The sequence below is a fragment of the Rhinoraja longicauda genome, chromosome 2, assembly GCF_053455715.1.
Source record: "Rhinoraja longicauda isolate Sanriku21f chromosome 2, sRhiLon1.1, whole genome shotgun sequence".
Lineage (NCBI taxonomy): Eukaryota > Metazoa > Chordata > Chondrichthyes > Rajiformes > Arhynchobatidae > Rhinoraja > Rhinoraja longicauda.
Window position 1 is genome coordinate 61,642,949 of NC_135954.1, and position 13,115 is coordinate 61,656,063.

At 44.0% G+C, this 13,115-nt stretch overlaps 1 protein-coding gene across 10 annotated transcripts in view; it reads right to left on the reverse strand.

Moving 5' to 3' along the window:
* The window catches only part of LOC144605008 (triple functional domain protein), a 329,272-nt gene that overhangs the window by 216,721 nt on the left and 99,436 nt on the right, over positions 1-13,115 (reverse strand). For all 10 annotated transcript variants that reach the window (XR_013548803.1, XR_013548805.1, XM_078420037.1 and 7 more), the window contains one exon: positions 55-129. Coding sequence is in view for 8 of the 10 variants with exons in the window: in XM_078420037.1 (XP_078276163.1) it covers positions 55-129 (75 nt within the window). In the remaining 2 variants the exon portion in view is untranslated. The remainder of the gene's footprint in view (positions 1-54; positions 130-13,115) is intronic.

A 13,115-nucleotide genomic window follows, 5' to 3' on the forward strand; every position in this document is an offset into this window, starting at 1 on the left:
CTAAACTATTGCAAATTCTCAAAAGTATATATAAAATGTAAAGATTTGGTTTACCCGAGAGGAATGCAACCTTCTCCTTCAGTATTGGAAGGACCTCCATTGCCTTCATCTCATCATTTTTACGGAAACCTGAAAGGTAATTATATTAAAATCAGAGAAAAGACATTTATCACCAACTTATTTCAAGCTTTAAACAAAAGTCGAGAAATTCTATAAATATCTAAACTGTATTTAAATGTCCTTTGACAATGTTTATAGGGGATTTATTATTATTTTAAACGAGATTTGATTGTACCCCTCACTTGCAGATACTTTACTAAAACTATGTAACAATCCAAATCGTCGACATAATTAGTTCTCCGATGAATTATTAACAGAAATCCAAATTCTTTGACTAAACCCGGAAACTAATTTTGGCAATGATGTAATACAAAAGATTCTTCCGCTTTAGTCTTTCCATTCAATGATTATTATTCAACTGTGACTTGCTTTGTGCATTGTACCATTTCAACAGAAGGACTTAAAAGATTTGACTCCCCCCACCAACCTGCAGATTTCCAAGAAAAACATTGCTGATCATAACATAACAGCTTTCTGAGCCATAACCCTATGGTGTTAAGAGCTCAGTACATTTTTTTTCATGCAGACCTTATTTAAACACAGCCAAACATTTTTTCAATGTTCTCTTCTCCCCTCTCCCCCCCCCCCCCTCCCCCCATGTATTTAATAAGTAGAGGAAATATTATTTGTCCAGGAAAATTACAGGACAAGTAGGTCATTTATTCCTTTGTGTCTGCTCTACCATTCGTTCAATTTAATTTAATGTCATATTCTTGCCGAGTCCCCAAAAACTGGATTCCAGCATACATTTATCTTATCTCTGAATTTTCTCAATAATAGCATTCACAGCTCTCGTGCATACGTAATAACAAAAATTCATAATCCTCTGAAGAAAAAAATACTTTTCCTTTCAGTCTTTTATCCAGAGACCATTACATTTCCACTGGGGAAAACATCCTCAGATACATTCCCTGTCAAGCTCCATCACAATTTTCTGCGTTTCAATATGATTGCCACTCCCATGAAACACCAGGTAATATGGCCCTATTCTTTTTCAGAATTCTATCTTAGGAATCAACCTATAGAATCATCGTTGTCTCCTTAAATAATGGGACTAAAACTCTGTGTGAGTACTCCAAATGCTAACTCATCCATGCCCTGTATAGATATACCAAGACTTCCAAATCTATGTACTAAAAGAAAATAGCAAACAATTGATTTTGCACTGACTTCCCCTACTATGAAAATTCAATCTATGCAAACTGTATGATTTTTTTCAGTAACAATTTTCATTCTTTTACTATCTGCTTTACTGGGGTAACTGAAAGATTGGCTATCTGCAGACTCTCTGAACCTGGCCGGTACCATAGCTAGGTCCAATTCTGATCTGCCTGATGGCTTCCCACACGTAGATTCCCCATCAGTTACGACCGAAAGCTATTTTTTTAAACTATCCACGGGTGGCACAGTGGTGCAACAGTAGAGCTGCTGCCTTACAGTGCCAGAGGCCCGGTTTCGATCCTGACTACAGGTGCTGTCTGTATAGAGTTTGTACGTTTTCCCTGTGACACGTGGTTTTCTCTGGGTGCTTCAGTTTCCTCCACACTCCAAATACATACAAATTTGTAGGTTAATTGGCTTTGGTAAGTTGGAAAATTGTCCCCAGCGTATGGCGTAATCGCTGGTCGATGCGGTCTCGGTGGGCCGAAGGGCCAATTTCCGCACTGTATCGCTGTATGTTACAGGAAAGATGTTGTTAGGCTGGAAAGGTTGCAGAGAAGATTGAGCAGGGTAGGACTCTATTCCTTAGAGCGCAGGAGGATGAGGGGTGATCTTATTGGGGTGTACAAAATAATGCGAGGAATAGTTTAGTTTAGTTTAGTTTAGAGGTACAGTACGGATACAGGCCCTACGGCCCACCGAGTCCACATCAACCAGCAATCTCCACACATTAACACTATCCAACACACACTGGGGACAATTTACACTTATACCAAGCCAATTAACCTGCATGTCTGAGTAAGAAAATAACTGCAGATGCTGGTACAAATCGAAGGTATTTATTTCACAAAAACCTACATGTCTTTACGTCTTTGGAGTGTGGGAGGAAATCGAAGATCTCGGAGAAAACCCACGCAGTCACGGGGAGAACATACAAACTCTGTACGGACTGCATCTGTAGTCGGGATCGATCCCGGATCTCCGACGCTGCAAGCACTGCAAGGCAACAACTCTACCGCTGCGTCATAGTGCCGCCCATAGATAGGGTAAATGCCACAGAGCCTTTAACCCAGAGTAGGGGAATCAAGAACCAGAGGACATAGGATGAATGTGACGGGGAGAAAGAATTAATAGGAACCTGAAGGGCAATTTTTTTTAGGTAGTTGAGGCAAGTATTATCACAACATTTAAAAAAACATTTGGACTGTTACATGGATAGGAGAGGTTGAGAGGGATATGGGCCAAATGCAAGCAAGTGGGATTAATTAATGCAGGGAGGGCATGTTGGTCGGCATGGGCAAGTGGGCCAAAGGACCTGTTTCCACCCTATATGCCTCTATGGCTCAATGAAATTGAATTTAATATCTGAACTAAATTTCTTTAGCCGCATTTTTGCAGGTTATTGACAAAGTGTCATTGTCTGGAAAGAAGACAGTACTATCTCATTTAATTTATCTTTTTAAGCGATGCACCTGAATAAAGGTTTGATTGTGTTCAAAATGTCAGGATCCATTGTTAAGTAGTTGATACAGCACACTTGTAAAATTATGATACTAGTTAAGCGCAATCAACATAGCTTTACAAAGGGAATATCACATTAGAAGAAGGTTGTTATCTAACAAAATTCTAGGAAGATAATTTGCAAAGACGAGAAGGGGGAAAAACACTGGATGTAGTAGATATGGATTTCCAAAAAGGCATTTGATAAAGTAGCACACAAAAAGTTATGGCACAAAACTAAGCACACACATTTAAGGTTTAGTTTGATGGTCACTTGAAGTACACAAATAGAGAATAGGAATAAGTAGATATCAAATTTTAACGAGGGTATATTTTTTGTGGAAGATTAGAGTTCTGGGCTCTGAACTTCATAATTTATATAAAGACATGAATGAAATGCTAAAATGTAATGCTCATAAGATGAGAGAGGTAAAGTTTAAAGGAAATGTGTCATACAGGTTATTTTTTTTAACACAGAGTGAGTTCTTAGAAGGCGCTGCCAAGGATGGTGGAGGAGTGCAGGCAGAGGAGATTAATTTAACTTGGCATTATGCTCGGCATGAACATTACGGGCTAAAGGGCCTGTTCCTGTGCTATACTGCTCAATGTTCTATGTATACAAGTCTGCTGATGATATGGAGCTGGAAGGAAAAGTGGGCTGAGTGGGATGATGCAGCGGGCTAGAGAAAAGTAACCGAAAATGAGGTGTGCTGGTGAATAGGATACCAAGAAGCTATTTATTCTAACTAGTGAGTCTAGAAAAAGAAAACATGATCTTAAGACGAGGTATCAGTCATTTATGGATAACAGAAGAACAAATGTATTTGTGTAAAGAGGGTTGTAAATATTTGTTTTTCTTTGCTTTTGTGAATGTTCTGTCATTGATTATATCCAAGGGAAAGATCAACATAAACGTGAGTATATGGGGCTTAGTGGTAAAGCGAGCAATGAGCAAGATCAGCCATGATCTTACTGAATGACAAAGAAGATTTAAATAACCCGATGGTTTACTTTTAATTTTCATATTCTTATAAGACTAAAACATCAATTGAATCCTGTGTGTATTTCAAAATCGACAACAGCCAACATTCCAGCTATATTACTGAAATGCTGTCCTCTTGAACTAGCGTCGCCTCTAGCCAAAATATTCCAATATAGTTGCAACGCTGGCAACCGCCCCAAAATGTTGAAAATGTCCCTGGTATGTCAGTGCCGTAGAAGTCAGAAATAGGACCTTCAAGGGCCTATTGTCAGTGTTCACAAAAAACAGGACAAATCCAATGCAGCTGAATACCTGAATCAAAGGTAAAGTGCTCGAAAGTGGGGATTTTGCCTGGACCACTTGGCTCCAGATCTCATCTCAATATTGATCCAAACATGGATCCAAGAGCTGAGTTCCAGATGCAAGGTTGGGATGAGTGTCCTTGGTGTTGTGTTGTGGCAAGTCTTGACCAAGTGTAGTATCAAGATGCCCTGGTAAACCTCAAGACAATGGGAATTAAAGTGAATGCACTCATGTGGATAATGGAAGATGGTTGCAGCTGTGGGAGGTCAACCACCAGTTTGGGGGTTCCACAAGACAACCTAAATAATTTGTTAGCCAAACTAATTTCAGCTGCTGCATTAATGGCCTTCCAGTATCATCAAGTCAAAAGTTTTTTAGGTGTAGAGATACGGCATGCGAACAGGTCCATCGGCCCACCAAGCAGTGACGTATCAAGGGTATGGCAGGTATGGCACGTGCCCTGAGCGCCACTTGAAGGGGGGCGCCAGTGACACAAGGAACAATTTTACACCAAGCCAATTAACCTACAAACCTGTATGCATTTGGAGTGTGGGAGGAAACCGAAGCACCCATAGGAAACAAAAACCCATGCAGGTTATGGGGAGGAAATACAAACTCCGTATGGACAGCACCGGCAGTCAGGATTGTAAGGCAGTAGCTCCACCGCTACGTTGCCGATAATGAGTGCTTTAGTCCAACCGATCTGCGATACCATTAACCCTTTGTGCACGTCATAGTAAAATATTAAATGGTGCTTTGTAACTGGAGGTTTTGTTCCACTCCACGGTTATACACATATCGACTTCTCAAAGGCTAGCAGATCACCTCTGATCTAGGCTGTTGTTGGAATACAGGTCCACCACCGATTTTCCGGCACCCTTGGTTCCAGAGCCTTGCCAAATTATCCATGTTGTCAGACCAACAGAGGTCACGGTCTTATGGGGCTGAGATACTGGCCCGCGAAGCCGGCCTCGGAAGTTGGCTAAGGGGACAGATCTGCCGGTTCCGGCCGGGCCGGAGTTCCAGAGCCCCAGCACCTAGGAGCAAATTCGACCCGCCAATTGGAACGGAAGTCCCAATGAGGTCAAGATCGGCCGCCTCACCCAGCCTGGGCACAACATTTTCGGGGGGGGGGAGGGGGGCTGGACCACCGGTTGCCGCAAAATCGGCGGTGGACCAGTAGCACCTGTAGGACCTACTGCGGTAGAGTTGCTGCCTTACAGCGAATCCAGCGCCGGAGACCCGGGTTCGATCCTGACTACAGGTGCTGCCTGTATGGAGTTTGTATGTTCTCTCCGTGACCTGCGTGGGTTTTCTCCGAGATCTTTGATTTCCTCCCACACTCCAGGTATGTAGTTTAATTGGCTTGGTAAATGTAAAAATTGTCCCTAATGGGTATAGGATGGTGTTAATGTGCAGGGATCGCTGGTCGGCGCGGACCCGGTGGGCTGAAAGGGCCTGTTTCCACGGTGCATCTCTAAACTAAACCCCCAAACACACACAGGACGGGCCCCACCTGGTCCGTGTCAGATGTTAGGACAGGGATGCAATTTCAGTGCTTGCCGTAGATGTTTTCCGTATATATGTCCCTGCCACCAAGTCCACACCGACCAGCTATCTCCTACACACTAGGGACAATTTACAATTTTACCAAGCCAATTAGCCTACAAACCTGTACATCAGTAGTGTGGAAGGAAACTGCAGAAAACCCATGCAGGTCACGGCGAGAATGTACAAACTCCGTACAGACAGCACTCGTTGTCAGGATCGAACCCAGGTCTCTGGCGCTGTAAGGCAGCAGCTCTACTGTTACGCCACCGTGCCGCCCCCGTTCTCTGACACTGCAGAGTCCATGCCTGCATGCAGTAGCCACAACTTTAGATAGCTCCTCTGTCCCTCCCTTCCCCTCCTCCTTCCCAGATTCCCTCTATCTTCCTGTCTCCACCTATATCCTTCCTTTGTCCCGCCCCCCTGACATCAGTCTGAAGAAGGGTCTCGACCCGAAACGTCACCTATTCCTTCTCTCCCGAGATGCTGCCCGACCTGCTGAGTTACTCCAGCATTTTGTGAATAATGCAGTAGTACTTGGACAGGCTCCGACAGGGGCTGAGAAGTGGTGGGTAACATTCACTTCGGATAGATGCAGGCAATGTTTATATTCAACAAGAGGGCATATAACTGCTTATCATTCAAGATGTATCCACTGTCAAATCTTCACTATCAACATCCTCGGGCTCATCGGTCACCGGAAATTGAAATGGACCAGCTACTCAAATATTGCGGCTATGCGAGTAATTCTGAAGCTGAAAATACTGTGACAGGTGATTTACATTCTGAGACCTCAAATTCTCTCCACTATCTACAAGGCACAACACAGGAGAGTGACGGGATACTTTCCCGCTGCCTGGATGACTGTAGTGTCAACTGCTGTTAAGAAACTTAACATTATCCAAGATAATGTAGCTCTCATGAATTTGATGCCTTCAACCAGCCTACTATGGCTACAGTGTGTAACATCTACTGAATGCACTGCTGTTACTCATCAAGGCTTGTCACACAGAATCTCCCAAAACAACCAAATCTAACACATGCATGTGGGAATTTCACTACCTTGTAGATTCCCTCCAAGACGACTATGCTAACTTCAAGAGAGTCAAGAGTGTTTAATTGCCATACGTACTGATAATGCAATAACAGTTGTTCCTTGCTGCAGTTTAACAGGCCCATACATGTCGTAACACACAGATAAAATATAATGATCAAAAATGCAATAAATTAATATTATGGTAATCATATTAGCGCAAAAAACGAAGTTTGTAGTGAGACCAAAGCCACAGTGCATAGAAGAAACACGTTGGAAATGTACTGAAAGTTCTCCAGAACTAGTCTCCCTAAAAGAACTATGGGAATACATTCACCAGAAAGACTGCAACAATTCACAATGACAGATCACAACATTCAAGCTTTAAATAAAAACAGCTTTAATTATGAATGAGCAATAAATGACCTGATCCCAAAAGTGCTTTTTAAAAAAAGTCCTTTGAGCTCATTGCTCAGAATAGAACAACCATGGCTGATCTGTACCTCAAACAAAATACTTGGTTTTGATCCAAAACCCTTTAACATATCTAATTTTAAAAATGAATACTTCTGCATTGAACATATGAACACACACAACAGGAAAATATTCGCGGCACGAATTTCACATTGCTTTGAACATTATGGGTAAAACCAAGTTAAGATCCTAGTTTTAATTTTTCAGAAAGTAATTATTGGGTTTGGATACCCCTGCCAGAAAAAGGAACTCATCATCTAGTCTATAAAATTCCAATTTAAAACATTCAATTAGAACATGCCTACATCGTATCAGTTTAAAAAATCCGTTTAGAATACCAGAGTGGCGCAGCTGGTAGAGCTACTGCCTCACAGCAGCAGAGTCCCGGGTTCGATCCTGACCTTGGGTGCCGTCTGTGTGGAGTTTGCATGTTTTCCCTGCGAACACGTGGGTTTCCTCCAGGTGCTCCGGTTTCCACCCACATCCTAAGGACTTGTGGGTTTATAGGTTAATTTGCCCCTAGTGTGTAGGGAGTGGATGTGGAAGTGCGATAACACAGAACTAGAGTGAAGGAGTGATCAACGGTCAGTGTGGACTTGGTGGGCCAATGTTCTCATGCTGTGTCTTTCAATCAATCAAGTTTTTCTAACAAGTTAGACAATACATTAATTAATTCTTAGTGCCAAGATATTAATCCATGGGTAAAAAAAATTGCAAGTATGTGTCCTTTTCTACATTTTTATGTAGAACTGGTAAGGATTGTATTTAAAACTGTCATTTCAGTTGAGGATCATGAACCAGTGCTTAATTCCAATCATTAACTAACTGGCATTTGACTCTCATATAAAGAATTTATTTTCATGCTTGTGATGTAATCATTCATGTAAGGTGTTGTGCATCTCTGATGTATCTGCAAAGATTTTTCACTGCAATCTTTGTTCTGAATGTCATGAGATATTCCCCATTGCCGAGAAACTGTTTAACTGGATGACATCAGCTTCATTTTATGCTGAGGATGCAGGCATACATGGATGACTGGTACAATTATTTATGGTGCCAATTCTGTTGTGATTTACAATATAGATCATGTGCAATCTAGCTCTAACTGGCTGAAGCAGCTGTAATGCATCAGTCAGCAGTTTATTTAAAATGTGTCTCAGTATCACTCGAAGAGACGCTTAATTTTTTTCAAAAACTCAAACTTAGTAATGTTCTGGAAGTACTCAAAGTAATCAATGAACTGAATCACTTAGCAAGCACTTAATATTCTTGGACTAGGCATGCCTGAGATATGGTAACAGCTGACTGACTTGCAGGTCTCTTTCAATGTCAGTTGGCAGCAATTGCTAATGGAACATGGAATAAAGAAACTTGTACAAGGTACATGGAACAAAGAAAATTGTACAACTTGCAAGGAGATGACAATATAATAAGTTTTACTCTACAAATTGAGAGGGAGAAGGGAAAATCGGACGTGTCAGTATTCCAGTATAGCAAAGGGGATTACAGAGGCATGAGGCAGGTGCTGGCCAGATTTGACTGGAAGGAGGCCCTAGCAGGGAAGACGGTGGAACAGCAATGGCAGGTATTCCTGGGAATAATGCAGAAGTTGCAGGATCAATTTATCACAAAGAGGAGGAAAGATTCTAAGGGAAGTAAGAGGCACCCCTGGCTGACAAGGGAAGTCAAGGACAGCATAAAAATAAAAGAGAAGAAGTACAACAAAGCAAAGAAGAGTGGGAAGCCAGAGGATTGGGACTCTTTTAAAGAGCAACAGAAGATAAATAAAAAGGCAATACGGGAAGAAAAGATGAGGTACGAGGGCAAACTAGCCAATAATATAAAGGAGGATAGGAAAAGCTTTTTTAGGTATGTAAAGAGGAAAAAAATAGTCAAGGCAAATGTGGGTCCCTTGAAGACAGAAGCAGGGGAATTTATAATGGGGAACAAGGAAATGGCAGACGAGTTGAACCTGTACTTTGGATCTGTCTTCACTAAGCAATCTCCCAGATGTTCTAGTGGCAAGAGATCCTAGGGTGACAGAGAAACTGAAGGAAATACACATTAGGCAGGAAATGGTGTTGAGTAGACTGATGGGACTGAAGGCTGATAAATCCCCAGGGCCTGATGGTCTGCATCCCAGGGGTGGCGCTAGAAATTGTGGACGCACTGGTAATCATTTTCCAATGTTCTATAGATTCAGGATCAGTTCCTGTGGATTGGAGGGTAGCTAATGTTGTCCCACTTTTTAAGAAAGGAGGGAGAGAGAAAACGGGAAATTATAGACCAGTTAGTCTTATATCAGTGGTGGGGAAGATGCTGGAGTCAATTATAAAAGACGAAATTGCGGAGCATTTGGATAGCAGTAACAGGATTGTTCCGAGTCAGCATGGATTTACGAAGGGGAAATCATGCTTGACTAATCTTCTGGAATTCTTTGAGGATGTAATTAGGAAAATTGACAGGGGAGAGCCGGTGGATGTGGTGTACCTCAACTTTCAGAAAGCCTTCGACAAGGTTCCACATAGGAGATTAGTGGGTAAAATTAGAGCACATGGTATTGGAGGTAGGGTACTGACATGGATAGAAAATTGGTTGACAGACAGAAAGCAAAGAGTGGGTACATTAATGACTTGGATGAAGGGATTAAAAGTACCATTAGCAAATTTGCAGATGATACAAAGCTGGGTGGTAGTGTGAACTGTGAGGAAGATGCTATGAGGTTGCAGGGTGACTTGGACAGGTTGTGTGAGTGAGCGGATGCATGGCAGATGCAGTTTAATGTGGATAAGTGTGAGGTTACCACTTTGGTGGTAAGAATAGGAAGGCAGAGTATTATCTGAATGGTGTCAAGTTAGGAAAAGGGGACGTACAACGAGATCTGGGTGTCCTAGTGCATCAGTCACTGAAAGGAAGCATGCAGGTACAGCAGGCAGTGAAGAAAGCCAATGGAATGTTGGCCTTCATAACAAGAGGAGTATAGGAGCAAAGAGGTCCTTGTACAGTTGTATAGGGTCCTAGTGAGACCGCACCTGGAGTACTGTGTGCAGTTTTGGTCTCCAAATTTGAGGAAGGATATTCTTGCTATTGAGGGCGGGCAGCGTAGGTTTACTAGGTTAATTCCCGGAATGGCAGGACTGTCATATGTTGAAAGACTGGAGCGACTATAGACAATAGACAATAGGTGCAGGAGGAGGCCATTCGGCCCTTTGAGCCAGCACCGCCATTCAATGTGATCATGGCTGATCATTCTCAATCAGTACCCCATTCCTGCCTTCTCCCCATACCCCCTGACTCCGCTATCCTTAAGAGCTCTCTCTAGCTCTCTCTTGAATGCATTCAGAGAATTGGCCTCCACTGCCTTCTGAGGCAGAGAATTCCACAGATTCACAACTCTCTGACTGAAAATGTTTTTCCTCATCTCAGTTCTAAATGGCCTACCCCTTATTCTTAAATTGTGGCCCCTTGTTCTGGACTCCCCCAACATTGGGAACATGTTTCCTGCCTCTAACGTGTCCAACCCCTTAATAATCTTATATGTTTCGATAAGATCTCCTCGCATCCTTCTAAATTCCAGTGTATACAAGCCTAGTTGCTCCAGTCTTTCAACATATGACTAGGCTTGTTCACTTTTTAAACTTTAATAAATCACTTTTTAAACTTTAATAAAACCCTTTTCCACTTGCCCTACCCGTCAGCCGTGTTCAACGTCACAGTGGGAATCCAATGGCTCCGCGCCTGCGCAGTTGGGGCCCGTTTATCTAATACTTACCTAAGATGGCCACCGGATCTACACATGCGCAGTTGGGGGAAGGTTGCCGCTCGGAGGGGGGCAGGATCTGCCCGAGTTACAGGAGTGGTGGCCAATAGGGGGGGGGGGGGTGAGGAGAGCTCTCCTGCTGTTGGCCGCATGGGGCCCGGGTGAGTGGCTCCCTCTCCCCTTTCCTCTCCCCCCTCGCCCGCTCCCGGCCCCAGGGGAGATTCTCCCATTAGCAAAGGGTCCACGGGTCATCAGTTGGGGGAGGGCTGCTGCGCCCGCAGGAGAGGTTTGCACCCAATGGGGGTTGCCAGGCCCACAGGAGAGGTTTGGGCACAACGGGGTTGCGGGACCTGCAGGAGAGGTTTGGGTCCAACGGGTCCACGCACGGCTAGTTGAATTTGAAATTTTCAACCATCTCTACTTTGGCGCCATCATTGCAAACTGGGGTATGTGTTGCTTCGTTTCCTGAAGTCGATCACTATCTTATTTAAGTTCTGCTGCCATAAATTTACTAAATAATTATCATTAATCCAACCACTGTATACCTTAGGTTCACTGGAGTTGATGTTTTTTCCTGCGAAAAAACGAAACTATGAAAGGTAAAATCTCAATTTCTGCATTCAATTATGGAAATATATTTTTTTATGCTGCTGAGGTTGCAGTAATATAAAGAACAATGAGGGTTACATTTTTGTTTCTAATTATGAAGTCGATACATTATATGGATAGCGTTAATACTTAAACTTGAAACTTAAAAATGTTTTGAACACTTATCAGATCCAACTTGAATTATGCAGAGAATGAACAAGTTAATCCAAAATACATAAACTGAATGTATAAGAAAATAACTGCAGATGCTGGTACAAATCGATTTATTCACAAAATGCTGGAGTAACTCAGCAGGTCAGGCAGCATCTCGGGAGAGAAGGAATGGGTGACGTTTCGGGTCGAGACCCTTCTTCAGACTGATGTCGGGGGTGGGACAAAGGAAGGATATAGGTGGAGACAGGAAGATAGAGGGAGATCTGGGAAGGAGGAGGGGAAGGGAGGGACAGAGGAGCTATCTGAAGTTGGAGAAGTCGACGTTCATACCACCGGGCCGCAAACTGCCCAGGCGAAATATGAGGTGCTGCTCCTCCAATTTCCGGCGGGCCTCACTATGGCACTGGAGGAGGCCCATGACAGAGAGGTCAGACTGGGAATGGGAGGGGGAGTTGAAGTGCTGGGCCAGCGGGAGATCAGTGGCGTTAATGCGGACCGAGCGCAGGTGTTCAGCGAAGCGATCGCCGAGCCTGCGCTTGGTTTCGCCGATATAGATGAGTTGACATCTAGAGCAGCGGATGCAATAGATGAGGTTGGAGGAGGTGCAGGTGAACCTCTGTCTCACCTGGAAAGAATGTTTGGGTCCTTTGATGGAGTTGAGGGGGGAGGTAAAGGGACAGGTGTTGCATCTCGTGCGGTTGCAAGGGAAAGTGCCCGGGGTTAGGGTGGTTTGGGTAGGAAGGGACGAGTGGACCAGGGAGTTGTGGAGGGAACGGTCTCTGCGGAATGCAGAGAGGGGAGGGGATGGGAAGATATGGCCAGTGGTGGGGTCCTGTTGTAGGTGACGGAAATGTTGGTGGATGATATGTTGGATCCGCTGGCTGGTGGGGTGGAAGGTGAGAACGAGGGGGATCCTGTCCTTGTTGCGAGTGGGGGGATGGGGAGCAAGAGCGGAGCTGCGGGATGTAGAAGAGACCCTAGTGAGAGCCTCATCTATAATGGAGGAGGGGAAGCCCCGTTTTCTGAAAAACGAGGACATCTCGGAAGCCCTAGTCTGAAACACCTCATCCCGGGCACAGATGCGGCGTAGACGGAGGAATTGGGAGTAGGGGATAGACTTTTTGCAGGGGACCGGGTGGGAAGAAGTGTAGTCCAGATAGCTGTGCGAGTCGGTGGGCTTGTAATAAATGTCCGTCACTAATTTTTCTCCTGTGATGGAGATGGTGAGGTCCAGAAACGGGAGGGAGATGTCAGAGATAGTCCAGGTATATTTAAGGGCAGGATGGAAATTGGAGGTGAAGTGTATAAAGTCAGTGAGTTCTGCATGGGTGCAAGAGGTAGCACCAATGCAGTCGTCGATGTAGCGGAGGTAGAGTTCGGGGATGGGGCCAGTGTACGTCTGGAACAGGGATTGTTCGACGTACCCGACAAAGAGGCAGGCGTAGCTAGGGCCCATGCGAGTGCCCATAGCT